General features: G+C 50.8%; 2 protein-coding genes across 2 annotated transcripts in view; both read right to left on the minus strand.

Moving 5' to 3' along the window:
• The window catches only part of AURKAIP1 (aurora kinase A interacting protein 1), a 15,860-nt gene extending 12,625 nt beyond the window's left edge, over nt 1–3,235 (minus strand). Inside the window, exons 1-3 of the mRNA XM_012001988.1 lie at nt 3,193–3,235; nt 3,016–3,108; nt 2,484–2,831 (exon numbers count right to left, since the gene is read on the minus strand). The gene's annotated coding sequence lies outside the window, so the exon portion shown is untranslated. The remainder of the gene's footprint in view (nt 1–2,483; nt 2,832–3,015; nt 3,109–3,192) is intronic.
• On the minus strand, nt 1,764–13,417 carry CCNL2 (cyclin L2). Its single transcript, XM_012001984.1, has 9 exons — nt 13,312–13,417; nt 9,874–9,994; nt 7,988–8,052; nt 5,421–5,520; nt 5,112–5,216; nt 4,883–5,024; nt 3,193–3,304; nt 3,016–3,108; nt 1,764–2,831 (listed from the first exon to the last, which is right to left on the minus strand). Exons 1-9 carry the CDS (start codon nt 13,410–13,412, stop codon nt 2,480–2,482), a joined length of 1,191 nt encoding a protein of 396 aa, XP_011857374.1. The 5' UTR covers nt 13,413–13,417; the 3' UTR covers nt 1,764–2,479.
• Nucleotides 13,418–13,651: the final 234 nt, after the last annotated feature.

The raw sequence follows: 13,651 nt of genomic DNA on the forward strand, positions 1-13,651 counted from the left end.
AGTGTTTTTTTTTGCATTTTTTAGTAGAGACGGGGTTTCACTGTGTTAGCCAGGATGGTCTCGATCTCCTGACCTTGTGATCCGCCTGTCTCGGCCTCCCAAAGTGCTGGGATTACAGGCTTGAGCCACCGCGCCCGGCCAAAACTTGGCTTTAAAGAAACTCTTTTTTGAGACAGAATCTGACTCTGTTGCCCAGGCTGGAGTGCAATGGCATGATCTCGGCTCACTGCAAGCTCTGCCTCCCAGGTTCAAGTGATCCTCCCGAGTAGCTGGGATTACAGACACCACCACCAAGCCTGGCTTATTTCTTTGTATTTTTAGTAAAGATGGGGTTTCACCATGTTGGCCAGGCTGGTCTCAAACTCCGGATTTCAAGTGATCCACCTACATCAGCCTCCCAAACTACAGGGATTACAGGAGTGAGCCACCGTGCCCGGCCTCCCACAGTGCTGGGATTACAGATGTGAGCCACTGGGCCTGGCCTCCCACAGTGCTAGGATTACAGGAGTGAGCCACCACGCCCGCCTCCCACAGTGCTGGGATTATAGACGTTACCAACCGCACCCGGCCTCCCACAGTGCTGAGATTACACACGCGAGCCACCACGCCTGCCTCCCACAGTGCTGGGATTACAGACATGAGCCACCACACCCGGCCAAAACTCAATTTCTACTGCAACACCATTTGGGCCCAATGCAAGTTGGGAGACCATAAAATCTGGTCTTAAACAGTTCTTCATGTCATCATAATCTTACAATTATTCCGTAAAAAGGAAAGCCAATGGAGAGAAGCCTCTTGGGTACAGGCCCTTCACTGGTTCTCTGACCTCCAGGCACAGGAAGCTAAGGGGCCCCTCAGAGCTGCTCCCCCTGGAAGGACACCCTCCCTGGAATCTCCTCAGTTCGGGTCCCACCAACTCTCTAATACAGAACTCCATCAAAAAAGTCATCAGGCACGGTCAGGCGCGGTGGCTCACGCCTGTAATCCCAGCACTTTGGGAGGCCGAGACGGGCGGATCACGAGGTCAGGCGATCAAGACCATCCTGGCTAACACGGTGAAACCCCGTCTCTACTAAAAATACAAAAAACTAGCTGGGTGTGGTGGCGGCGCCTGTAGTTCCAGCTACTCGGGAGACTGAGGCAGGAGAATGGCGTGAACCTGGAAGGCGGAGCTTGCAGTGAGCCGAGATCACGCCACCGCACTCCAGCCTGGGTGACAGAGCAAGACTCTGTCTCAAAAAAAAAAAGGCATCAGGCACAACTCCCCATTATCCCACTAGCCCCGGCCTATATGCTCCACTGCCCTAGTAAGCCCAAGCCGTACCACTAGGAGTGGGGCCCCCTAGTCCACGGTAAGAGGCAGCTGACAACATTGGGGGGCACTCAGAGTGCATGTGCCACCCCGATGGGGTGACCCTCCAAGTGTCCTGCTCCCAGCTGCCTCTCACGCCCACACACAGATGTCATGGGTTACAAACCAGTCCCCCTCAGGAACGAGAGCACTTTGGACTCATTCTGTGTGTTTCCAAAACTTCCCTCCTATGGCCCTGCAGGAAGGAGCCTGTCATCCTGATGGGCAGGGGGCTCAGGACCCCCACAAGCTTTCAGCAGAAGGGCAGGCACACAGGACTGGATGCAAAATCCAAAACTTTAGTAGAGCAGGGAGCAAGGAGCCCGAGAGTGGGCACGCTGGCTGTGCACACGCCGGACACTTTCACAAGCACGCAGAACGACCACCTACCACGTCCACAACGCTCCAGATGTCCTGAGTGGAGAGAGCTGTGTTTATTCACCATGTCATACGCGCATATAGGGAACCTCTATTTAGGAGCTGGTGGCCTGCACTCAGCACTGCACAGATAAAAATATACGACTTTCAACACAGATCCAAATACCCTCACAGTTTAAAAGTCAGGATTCCCTACACAAGGTTTAAGCTGACAGGATTCAAGTTCTGAGTTTTCATATATAGCTTTAACTTGTATTAAACACATGTTTATTTACAATGTGGAGAGAGAATAAGGGGCAATTAAGGCCATTTTCTCTTGTGAAACACTGCAAAATATGTACATAAGTACAACCTAATATAGGCAAAGATTCTAAAAATCATCTTTCTTGGCTTCACGTAATTGAGTATCAGTCAGGGAGTGGAGAGCGGCTGCCGATAGCACCAGGCCACACCAGGCCACGCCAACAGGGGCGTGTGTGTTCACTTTTTCATCGAGCTGGCCTCAGAGCTGCCGCCGAGCCGGGCCCTACACGGCCCAGGTGTGTGCCGCACCCCAGACCGGTCTGAAGCACATGTCACCGGTCCCTCAGTTCCATTTCCAAATCCACCAAGGTCCACTCAACATACATCTCCAAAAAGAATCCTGCTCTAGGGTCACCTGCGCTGAGGGAGCACACCCGGGGGTCAAAGGGCAGCCATCAGGAACCCCCCAGGGAAGGGCCTGTGGCCGCCAGTCACTGCAACCCCACCTCACCTCCGATGCCTGCTGTGCCCAGGGTGGTCCCGCTCATAGCGACGGCCTGTGCGTTCGTATGACCTCGAGCGCTCCCGTCGCTGATCTCTGTAGTAATGACTTTTCTTCTTGTATTTTCCTGGATTATCCACCCGCTCCCGTGACCTGCTTCGGGAACGGGATGAACTCCGGCTCCGAGACTTGTGTGGCTTCTGGGGGTACTTGCAGTCCTTGGATTTCCGGGAGCCCCGAATCTCAGAGCCTTTGTAGGGAGCACTGCGGGGGGCCTGTCTCGGTGGGGAGTCACTCCGGCTCCGGGAGCGGCTCTGCGACTTGGACCCGCCAGACGTGGAGCCGCTGTCACTTTTCCTGGGAGGAAGAACACGTGTTCTGCAACCAACCATCTGGCCAGCCAGGCCCAACACGGCCATAGGAGCTCAGACACACAAGCTCCACGTTTAGAGAAACAAGAAACCACCTCAGGTGAGAATGATTACCCCGAGGGACAGCCCCACCCGGTATCGGCCTCCCGGGTGCCCCCCGAGGCACACACCTCCTCTTAGGAGACGCCGATCGGGATGGGGACCTTGAGTAGCTCTGCTCACGGCTCCGGCTCCGACTTCGACTCTCTCGCCCCTTCGGCAAGCTGTGAACAGGACAGGAGCCAATTACAGACCAGAAGTCTCTCCAGCCAACCCCGACAGCCACCCGGGCCGCTCAGGGGTCTTACCCGTTCACGGGGCTGTCTGCCTTGGCTTTCTTGGTGCCCTCCACCCTCCTCTTGGTGTTCTTCACAGAGAGTGGGGAAGGCTTGCTCCCCTTACCTTCTTTGGGGGATTCCACTAGAATCAGAACAAGAGGTTAAAAGCCAACCACAAAAAAACTCTCCCAATAAGAAACAAGTTAGTAGAGCAAGATAAGGCCCCTCTCCAGGTCGAACAGCGATGCAGACTGTAACTGCCTGCTCCCAGCCTGGGACCCGGAACTTACACAGGCATCACAGAAATGCAGATGGAGCCGGGCGCGGGGGCTCACGCCTGTAAGCCCAGCACTTTGGGAGGCTGAGGCGGGGAGATCACGAAGTCAATAGATCAAGACCAGCCTGGCCAACATGGTGAAACCCTGTCTCTACTAAAAATACAAAAATTAGCTGGGCTTGGTGGTGCGCGCTTGTAGTCCCAGCTACTCCAGAGGCTGAGACAGGAGAATCGCTTGAACCCGGTAGGTGGAGGTTAGAGTGAGCCGAGATCGCGCCACAGTACTCACCTGGCAACAGAGCAAGACTCCATCTCAAGAAACAAAACAAAAAACACCCAAAACATATATATGTGTGTGTGTATATATACACACACATGCATACACACAAATTATCTGAGCATGGTGGTGGGCGCCTGTAATCCCAGCTACTTGGGAGGGTGAGGCACAAAAATCACTAGAACCTGGGAGGCAGAGGTTGTAGTGATCCCAGATAGTGCCACTGCACTCCAAGCTGAGCAACAGAGTAAGACTCTGTCTCCGAAAAAAAAAAAAAAAAAAGAAAGCTGGGCATAGTGGCTCACGTCTGTAATCCCACTACTTTGGGAGGCCGAGGCAGGCAGATCACCTGAGATCAGGTGTTCAAGACCAGTCTGACCAACATGGAGAAACCCCATCTCTACCAAAAATACAAAATTAGCTGGGTATGGTGGCAGGTGCCTGTAATCCCAGCTACTTGGGAGGCTGAGGCATGCAAATCGCTTGAACCTGGGAGGCAGAGGTTGCAGTGAGCTGAGACAACGACAATGCATTCAGTCTGGGCAACAAGAGAGAAGCTCTGTCTCAAAAAAAAAAAAAAAAAAAAGAAATGCAAGCTGGGCACAGTGGCTCAGGCCTGTAATCCCAGCACTGTGGGAGGCCAAGGCGGGCGGATCACAAGGCCAGGAGATCGAGACCATCCTGGCTAACCCGGTGAAACCCCGTCTCTACTAAAAAATACAAAAAATTAGCCAGGCGTGGTGGCGGGTGCCTGTAGTCCCAGCTACTTGGGAGGCTAAGGCAGGAGAATGGCGTGAACCCGGGAGGCGGAGCTTGAAGTAAGCCGAGATCGCACCACTGCACTCTAGCCTGGGCAACAGAGCGAGACCCCACCTCAAAAAAAAGAAAACAAAAAACAAAAAAGAATTAGCCAAGCATGGTGGCGTGTGCCTGTAGTCCTAGCTATACAGAAAGCTGAGGCGGGAGGATCACTTGAATCCAGGAGTTGGAAGCTGCAGTAAGCTATGATCATACCACTGTACTCCAGCCTGGGTGACAGAGACCCTGCCTCAAAAAAAAAAAAAAAAAAAGGTCTGGAAGGAGCACATACCCCAGAATGAAGGTTTGGGAGGGTCACCGGCCTTCACCTTTGTGGGGAGTGGATTCCTGCACCCTAACAGACTCACCCAGCTTGGGGGCAGGTGAGAACCCTGAGGTACCATCCAGCACCTGTGCACCCCCAGGCAGCAGGCCCCGGGCTTGGGCCTTTGCCTCTTCGATAGCGTGTTTTCGCTTTTCCACTTCACCCTCCAGGTGTGTGAGATCAACCTGCAAAAGTCAGAAGGCGTCCGTTCAGAATCAGGTGTTTCTGGCCAAACACAAGTGCATACGTGACATGAAAAAATGCTGAAGAACCTTTTTCCGAGCATAAAGCTGCAAGATCTTCAAGCAGATTTCCTGAATTTCTTCTTCAGTTGCTCCAAACAAAAGAAACCAATGGGGACGATTGGGCAAAGGGATCTGTAAAAACAAACACCATCATTGTTACACTTTCCTCAACTTCAAGGCCAGCAAGACTCAGGACAATTAAAAAAACAGCCTGTTGGTTACCAAAATGCTTTGGCCCAGATTAGCATAATTTGAAGAATAATACAGTAAACTTTACTGGAGACTGGCGAAAAAAAAAATCAGACTAGAATCTCTCCAAAGTAGCAACACACTGACCTCCAGTGTCCGGGCAGCAAGATAAATGCAGGCACAGGCGATGCTCTCAGGCTGGAACCGCACGAAGACGTCGGTACGAAGGCTGTCGTTCATGTAATTCCTGGAAGCCAAACACAGCAAGAGCTGCAGCGCCCCACCCCGGGAACCCAGGTCTTCCGCCTGCATTATCTAGAGAAAGTCTAGATCAATTTACTACTCCTCTAAGGAGTCTATTGCTAGGACTCAGAGCTAGACAGTCCTGTGAATCTCAAGAGTTAATGGAGAAATATTCTAGCTGCTTTTTCTAAATACAGGACAGGAAGGCACAGAAATTATTAGAAAAAAAAAAGCTGGCTGAATGTCAGACAATATGTGTTGCTATGAAAGAGAACCAACTTTAACTTTACTTTTCCCCTCAACCTTGGCCTGCTCTCATGCAAAGCACGATGCCTCAGAAAGAAAATGTCTACTGGAGTCACTAAAACGCTTTTGATTAAAGAAATCTAAATGCTCAAAATCCATAGTGCAGAGAAACATGCAAACTCAAATGAACTGGCTGAGCACAAAGCCGGTGCGGCTGCTGGGAGACAAGCCATCCTCTTGCGTTCCTCTTCCTCTTCCTCCAGGGCGCTGGCACCAGGCCCCTTGTCTGCTGACCGAGCTGCAGCTTCCTTGAAGGAGTCCACTTGGAAGAGGGAAAAGCCCCTCGGGTGCAAGCTGGACGCGTGGGAGCGTCGTGCGGAGGCAGGCTCCGCACCCAAGGGCAGGCCTCTTCTTGGGCTCACCAGAGCCGCTGCCAACTGTCCCATTTCAACAAGGAGTCTTAAAATGAACATTCATAGAATCAGAAGCAACACAATACTGAGAAGCAACATGATATTGAACATTTCATCACAGTACATTCTTTAAATTTCATGTTTAGAAGCTATAAAAATACAAAAATCTACATTTTTTAAAAGTTAAAACATTTAAAAACTGGCTACCTTTTTCGCATTTTCCTTCAGATATCTAAGATTTAATAGACTAAAACCAGACCTTATACTAGCTTTATGAATACTGCAAAAACAAAAGGGGTAATTCCGTGAGGACAGGTGAACTGGTTTTCTATTTACTGCTCCTCACACACCCCAACAGCGGTGAGCCCTGGAGCGGGGCTGCACCCACAGACAGATGGGTCGTGTGGGAATCCGACCCACGGCCCTCCCCCAGCAACTGTCCTAAACAAACCTTGGAGAAGGTAACATACAAACCCATCAGAGATTTCTAAATGGTAAGTCTCTGGAGGCAGCTCCAGGGATCACGGGGGAATCTGTGTGGCGTCCGTGTGGCCGCACCCCCTGACGCAAGCGTGCCAGTGCACAGCTCTAACACAGATACACTCAACAATCAGTAACCTTTCGGTTTCTAATCAACAACTTTCAGTATTCAAGTACTGATAGTATTAATCCATGAACTTTAAATTCTTAAAAACAAATGAAATCTTGAGAACATAGAAACTTATTGCTGTATTTGAAATGATACAATATTTTTTAAAGTATCCATGAAATAATTTAAAGATGCACACCTTTTACCAGAGCGTGTCACCCAAAGCTGCTGAAAAGAGCAACTTCAGGGCTTCTAGAAATCATGACATAACCCCACACTGACATCAGCCAATTTGTCTTTTCAATTCTCACAGCTTTCCATACCATTTTTTTTTTTTTAAGAGAAAGGTACTGCATCTTTATCATACAGGTACAGCAGTTTTAAAGGGACAAAATTCAAGTCAAGACAGTTATCAACTCTAATCAATACAATTACCAAAGCACGACAGAGGATTAACAAGAAGCACAATCGTCAGAGAACCACAGCAGGAGTCGGCCATGGCTATGCTATGTGCGTACCACCAGTCTAGAGCCAGCCTTCGGTGGAGAGCCTGCACTGGATTGGCTGAAGACGCCGCTGTCCCTGCACCAAAGCGCTTGGACAGCAGAGGAGAAGTCTTAGTCACTTACCCTCAGAGGCTACCCTTTGATTGAAAGAGTACAGAAAAGAAAAGTCAAAATAGGTTCTCTATTCAACATGTCATAGCACCAGACAATTCAGTCAGCAAAAATATGACCCTTACAGACTTAACTCCATGGGAAAAAATTCACCAAAATACCCCCAATATTAAACTGCCACTTTAGGGTTCCTTTCTAGCACATGCGTTGCTAAAATCAGCCCCAGAACCTTCTCTGCCCTTCTCCCATGGGATGCAATGTCAGCGGAGAAACAGACAAAGTCTCCACTAGCCTGTCCCTCCACCTTTCCCGGGAAAAGGTCCTCCTGCGCCAAGTCAACAGCTCCCAGAGGAAGCCCACTGACTGCTCTCTTCCGGGGGGACACAGGAAGTCCAGGCTTGCAGGGAGGGACGGGCCACCTACCGTGACTGCCAGTGCCCATTCTGGGAGTCTGATTGGAATTTATACAGCAGGAGCACTGGGCACTCGGACAACTCCAGCCCACAACCAAGTCACTGGGCTGCCTACCCACTGCCCAAGTGCCTCAAGTCAATACATTCCTGCACTGCCCTTGCTGGTCTCATAAAACAAGGAAGCTCAACTCACCATGAGGTCTGGACCAGGTGTTGGTTACGCTCACACTCTAACACCTGAAGGTACATAACGATTATCTGGAAGATACGGGTCAGGCAGTTATTACCAAGAACCTTAAGAGCCCAGAATTCAGATCTTGTGGGTGTCCATGCAGCAAATAAGAGCCTCATGCTAGATCCCAGGAGTGGCTCCTGGCCACACGTCTGGCAGATGGCTCGGCTGGAGGGAGCTTTGCGGATGCACCTGCTGTCTGCCTTGGCAGCCAGGCAGGATGCATGCCTGTGAGCCCAGCCGCACAACCCACGGCACAGGCCTCATTCTTCATGGGGCTGGTTTCATTCTCATCTCCAAGGCCTTTCCACCAGTGAGGTTAGCCTGTTCTACACGTCTCTGTACCCCAATTACCAACTCACCAAAATACAGTATCAACACACTTTCAGCAAACAGAGAAGAACACTTCAGGCTGGGCATGCTGGCTCATGCCTGTAATCCCAGCACTTTGGGAGGCTGAGGTGGGCAGATCACCTGAGGTCGGGAGTTCGAGACCAGCCTGACCAATATGGAGAAACCCCCGTCTCTACTAAAAACACAAAATTAGCTGGGCGTGGTGGCGCGTGCCTGTAATCCCAGGTACTTGGGAGGCAGAGGGCTACACAGCAAGACTCCGACTCCAAAAAAAAAAAAAAAAAAAAGAAAAGCACTTCAATCTGTGGTGGGCAATTTATGTATAATTTGAACAAATGGCAGAAAGTGGAACAAGCAAATGAGGAAACCCACCAGTAATAAAGGAGATGGAAACAATTTTTCTGAGTAAAACAAGTGCTCTGTTTCCGTGTAACACAGAAGGCACCCACAATGCTGGGACTGAGGGACAGTGTCGCGGTCATGGTCCTCAGTCAGTACATGCCGCAAAACTTGCCAGTCATTTCAGACTAAAGGGGCCAAAATTCCACTAATTCCTCCATAAGAGGAAGTAAGGCTACCACTGAAGCAACTTTAGAAAATTAACTGTTGAGGCTGGGTGCAGTGGTTCACGCCTGTAATCCCAGCACTTTGGGAGGCTGAGCTGGGTACATCGCCTGAAATCAGGAGTTTGAGACCAGCCTGGCCAACATGGTGAAACCCCATCTCTACTAAAGATACAAAAATTAGCCAGGTGTGGTGGCGCATGCCTGTAATCCCAGCTACTTGGGAGGCTGAGGCACGAGAATCACTTGAACCCGGGAGGCGGAGGTTGCAGTGAGCCGACACAGTGAGATTCTGTCTCAAAAAAAAAAAAAGGCTGGGCACGGTGGCTCATGCCTGTAATCCCGGCACTTTGGGAGGTCCAGGTTGGAGGATCACGAGGGCAAGAGATCAAGACCATTCTGGCCAACGTGGTGAAACCCTGTCTCTACTAAAAATACAAAAACCAGCTGGGCATGGTGGCAGTGCCTGTAGGGCCAGCTACTCGGGAGGCTGAGGCAGGAGAATCGCTTGAACCCCGGAGGTGGAGGTTGTGCCTCCATTGCCACTGCCACCATGCCACTGCACTCTAGCCTGGCAACAAAGCAAGACTCCACTTCAAAAAAAAGAAAAAAGAAAAAAAAACTTAACTGTTGAGAAAGAAAAATGTAAACTAAAATTCAATTTTTATAAACTCATCACTATTTTTGAAAGCCCAAACTTAAACAATGCCATTTCCAAAACTCTTAAAAATATATTACTAAAATAAACAGCTGACACTAGAAGACGAATGCGTCAGGAGCTACTTTTGAGATGATAGATGGAAACCGGGAAGCCAAGTCAGGGAGGCACTCAGCCCTCTTCAGAGCCTTCAACTGCACTGAGGTGGAGAGAGGCGGCCAGGCTGCAGCAGCGGCCTAGGCGGGCTTGCAGGGCAGGAGCCACACACCCACCTTATGAGGATGCTTCACATGGACGCAGAAACCCAACTCTTTGAGAACTCGTCTTTCCGCCTTTATTATTTGGTTCTTTAAATTAACATAATCTTGATCCAATAGTAGAGGCACGGGCTTCCTGCCAAAGAGAGAGCAGAGGTTATCCATCACAGTCGAGCAGAGCAAGCCTTCTGAGATGCCGTCATTACCTCCCACTAAGCACCTAACTTGAAAACGCAAACCCCACAACACAACATCGCTGGAAAGTCCATGTCCTCTGATAACAAAACCGCACACCGTTTCTCACAGCCCAGTGCCAACCTACTCATCCCTTCCCAACGATCCTCCCCACTTTTCCTTACAGATTAACAGCTTCTGGTGCACAAGCATAGACCGAACATAGCAACAGTTTTAGGATCTCATGGCACAAATGCTAACAGCACTTTATGTGACTCAAGATATGAGGATACAGGGCCGGGCATGGTGGCTCAAGCCTGTAATCCCAGCACTTTGGGAGGCCGAGACGGGCGGATCACGAGGTCAGGAGATCGAGACCATCCTGGCTAACACGGTGAAACCCCGTCTCTACTAAAAAATACAAAAAACTAGCCAGGCGAGGTGGCGGGCATCTGTAGTCCCAGCTATTTGGGAGGCTGAGGCAGGAGAATGGCGTAAATCCAGGAGGCAGAGCTTGCAGTGAGCTGAGATCTGGCCACTGCACTCCAGCCTGGGTGACAGAGCGAGACTCCATCTCAAAAAAAAAAAAAAGAGGATACATATTCACAGTTCCACAACCATAGAACCAATGAAAGCACAATATTTAAATACAGATGGGCCAGATGCGGTAGCTTACGCCTGTAACACCAGCACTTTGGGAGGCCAAGGCAGGCAGATTGCCTGAGCTCAGGAGTACGACACCAGTCTGACCAACATGGTGAAACCCCACCTCCACTAAAAAAATATAAAAATTAGCCTGGCGTGGTGGTGGGTGCATATAATCCCAGCTACTCAGGAGGCTGAGGCAGGAGATTCACTTGAACCCAGGAGGCAGAGGTTTCAGTGAGCCAAGATTGCATCACTGCACTCCAGCCAGGGTGACAGTGAGACACAGTGAGACTCCGTCTCAAAAAAAAAAAAAAAAAAAAAAAAAAGGGCCGGGTGCGGTGGCTCACATCTGTAATCCCAGCACCCTGGGAGGCCGATAAGGCCATGTTTCTTCTTTTTTTGAAAGAGACTCACGCTCTTGTCCCCCAGGCTGGAGTGCAGTGGTGCGATCTCAGCTCACTATAATCTCCACCTCCCGGATTCAAGCGATTCTCCTGCCTCAGCCTGCCGAGTAGCTGGGACTACAGGCTCCTGCCACCTCGCCCGGCTAAGTTTTTGTATTTTCAGTAGAGATGGGGTTTCTCCATGTTGGTCAGGCTGGTCTCCAACTCCCGACCTCAGATGACCCACCCACCTCGGCCTCCCAAAGTGCTGGGATCACAGGCGTGAGCCACCATGCCCGGCAAGGCCAGGGTTTTATTTTGTTTTGAGACGCAGTTTCACTTTTGTTGCCCAGGCTGGAGTGCAATGGCACAATCTCAGCTCATTGCAACCTCTACCTTCCGGGTTCCAACGATTCTCCTGCCTCACCCTCCCGAGTAGCTGGGATTATAGGTACCCACAACCACACGCAGCTAGTTTTTTTTTTTTTTTGAGACGGAGTCTTGCTCTGTCACCCAAGCTGGAGTGCAGTGGCACCATCTCGGATCACTGCAAGCTCCGCCTCCCGGGTTCACGTCATTCTCCTGCCTCAGCCTCCCGAGTAGCTGGGACCACAGGCACCCGCCACCTCGCCCGGCTTTTTTGTATTTTTAGTAGACAGGGTTTCACTGTGTTAGCCAGGATGGTCTCGATCTCCTGATCTCGTGATCCACCCGCCTTGGCCTCCCAAAGTGCTGGGATTACAGGTGTAAGCCATCATGCCCGGTCAATTTGTGTTTTTAACAGGGACGGGGTTTCACCATGTTAGGATGGTCTCGAACTCCTGACCTCAGGTGATCCACCTGCCTAGGCCTCCCAAGGTGCTGGGATTACAGGCAGGAATCACCACACGCGCCTGGCCAGAGGCTGTGTTTTACTTTTATTTTACTTATTTATTTTTTGAGACGGAGTCTCGCTCTGTCTTTCAGGCTGGAATGCAGGGACGGGACCTCAGCTCAATGCAAGCTCCGCTTCCCGGGTTCACGCCATTCTCCTGCCTCAGCCTCCCGAGTAGCTGGGACTACAGGCGCCCGCCGCCACGCCCGGCTAATTTTTTTGTATTTTTAGTAGAGACAGGGTTTCACCGTGTTAGCCAAGATGGTCTCCATCTGCTGACCTTTTGATCCGCCCGCCTTGGCCTCCCAAAGTGCTGGAAATACAGACGTGAGCCACCACACCTGGCCGAGGATGTGTTTTCTAAAGGACTTCCATTAACTTCAGGTGCATAAACCCTGGGTCAGAGACAACGGTTCTCTGCTGGAGAAATTTTGCTATTCCAGGGCCGTGAAGCAACATCAAGATACTTTCGGGTTTTTTGTAAACAGGATCTCACTCTGCCATCCAGGTTGGAGTGCAGTAGTGACATCACAGATAACTGTAGTCTCAATCTCCTGGCCTCAAGCAAACCTCCTTCTTCAGTCTCCCAAGTGCTGGGATTACAGGTGTGAGCCACCACACCTGGTATGAGAGAATTTCTGGCTGTCACAACTAAGGTGGGGTACTTCTGTCATCCAGTGAGTAGAGACCAGGGATGCTGCTGAATCCTGCAACACACAGGAGAATCCCCTACAACTAAAGATTACCCAGCCAGATGCGGTGGCTGAAACCTGTAATCCCAGCGCTTTGGGAGGCTAAGCCCAGCAAATCCTTGGGGCCCAGGAATTTGAGACCAGCCTGGGCAACACAGCGTGACCACATCTCTACCAAATAAAAAATAAAAATTAGCTGGCAAGGTGTCGTGCTCCTGTAGTCCCAGCTACTCAAGAGGCTGAGGCAGGAGAAACTCTTGAGCTTACGAGATTGAGGCTGCAGTGAACCATGATCATGCCACCACACTCTGCCCTGGACAACAGGAAACCGTCTCGGGGGGAAAAAAAGATTATCCAGCCTGAATGTCAATAGTGCTGAGATTAAGACTCCCTGCTGTAGAGCGTTTGGAAACCTGTAGGAAAGAAACAGCAACAGGGCTGTGCACTAGTGCCGGCATGAACCGCCACAGTGCACTATCCTCACTGGAGGCCCTGCCCTCACTGAACAGCATCTGCCGATGCCTCTGAGCAGGCCCTGTTCGTGGAACTTGAGATTACGCTCATGAACATCCCACATGTTTAGAACCTCAGGCCTGTACTGTTATACCAGTGTCACTGCAGCTTCACCAGAAAAAAAGGAAACAGACACCTATGATAGACTAAACAACTCTGACCGACTCACTTTTTCTCTCTTAGCTGTCGCAGGCGGTGAAACACATTGATGACGTCCCGAATGCGTCTTGGAGCCTCTTCTATCTTGGAAGCCAGGTGGACACAGGCCATTGACACGTGCTGAAGCGGAAGCATGGCAACACGCCCATGTTTGTCCCCAGCCACGGCGTCCTGACGGCCGCCAAAGGCTTGAAGGCTATTCAGACCAAAAGGGAGGTGCACCCAGGGAAAAAAGAAACCAAGAAACAGAACCCTCCGGCACAGAGCTCAGCCTGGGGGGCAGGTACTCGCTCCCCTGAGTACCCGGCACAGAGCTCAGCCTGGGGGGCAGGTACTCGCTCCCCTGAGTA

This window comes from Mandrillus leucophaeus, unplaced genomic scaffold (genome assembly GCF_000951045.1).
Source record: "Mandrillus leucophaeus isolate KB7577 unplaced genomic scaffold, Mleu.le_1.0 Scaffold672, whole genome shotgun sequence".
NCBI classification, from domain to species: Eukaryota; Metazoa; Chordata; class Mammalia; order Primates; family Cercopithecidae; genus Mandrillus; species Mandrillus leucophaeus.

Bases quoted from the DNA above. Each gene is read 5' to 3' on its own strand.
- CCNL2 (XM_012001984.1), bottom strand. From the start codon at position 13,412: ATGGCCTGTGTCCACCTGGCTTCCAAGATAGAAGAGGCTCCAAGACGC. The intron at 8,053-9,873 runs GTGGGTGTGTGG...CGTATCTTCCAG, and splicing joins ATGTGAAGCATCCTCATAAG to ATAATCGTTATGTACCTTCA. The intron at 2,832-3,015 runs GTGTGTGCCTCG...TCTTCCTCCCAG, and splicing joins TCGGCGTCTCCTAAGAGGAG to GAAAAGTGACAGCGGCTCCA.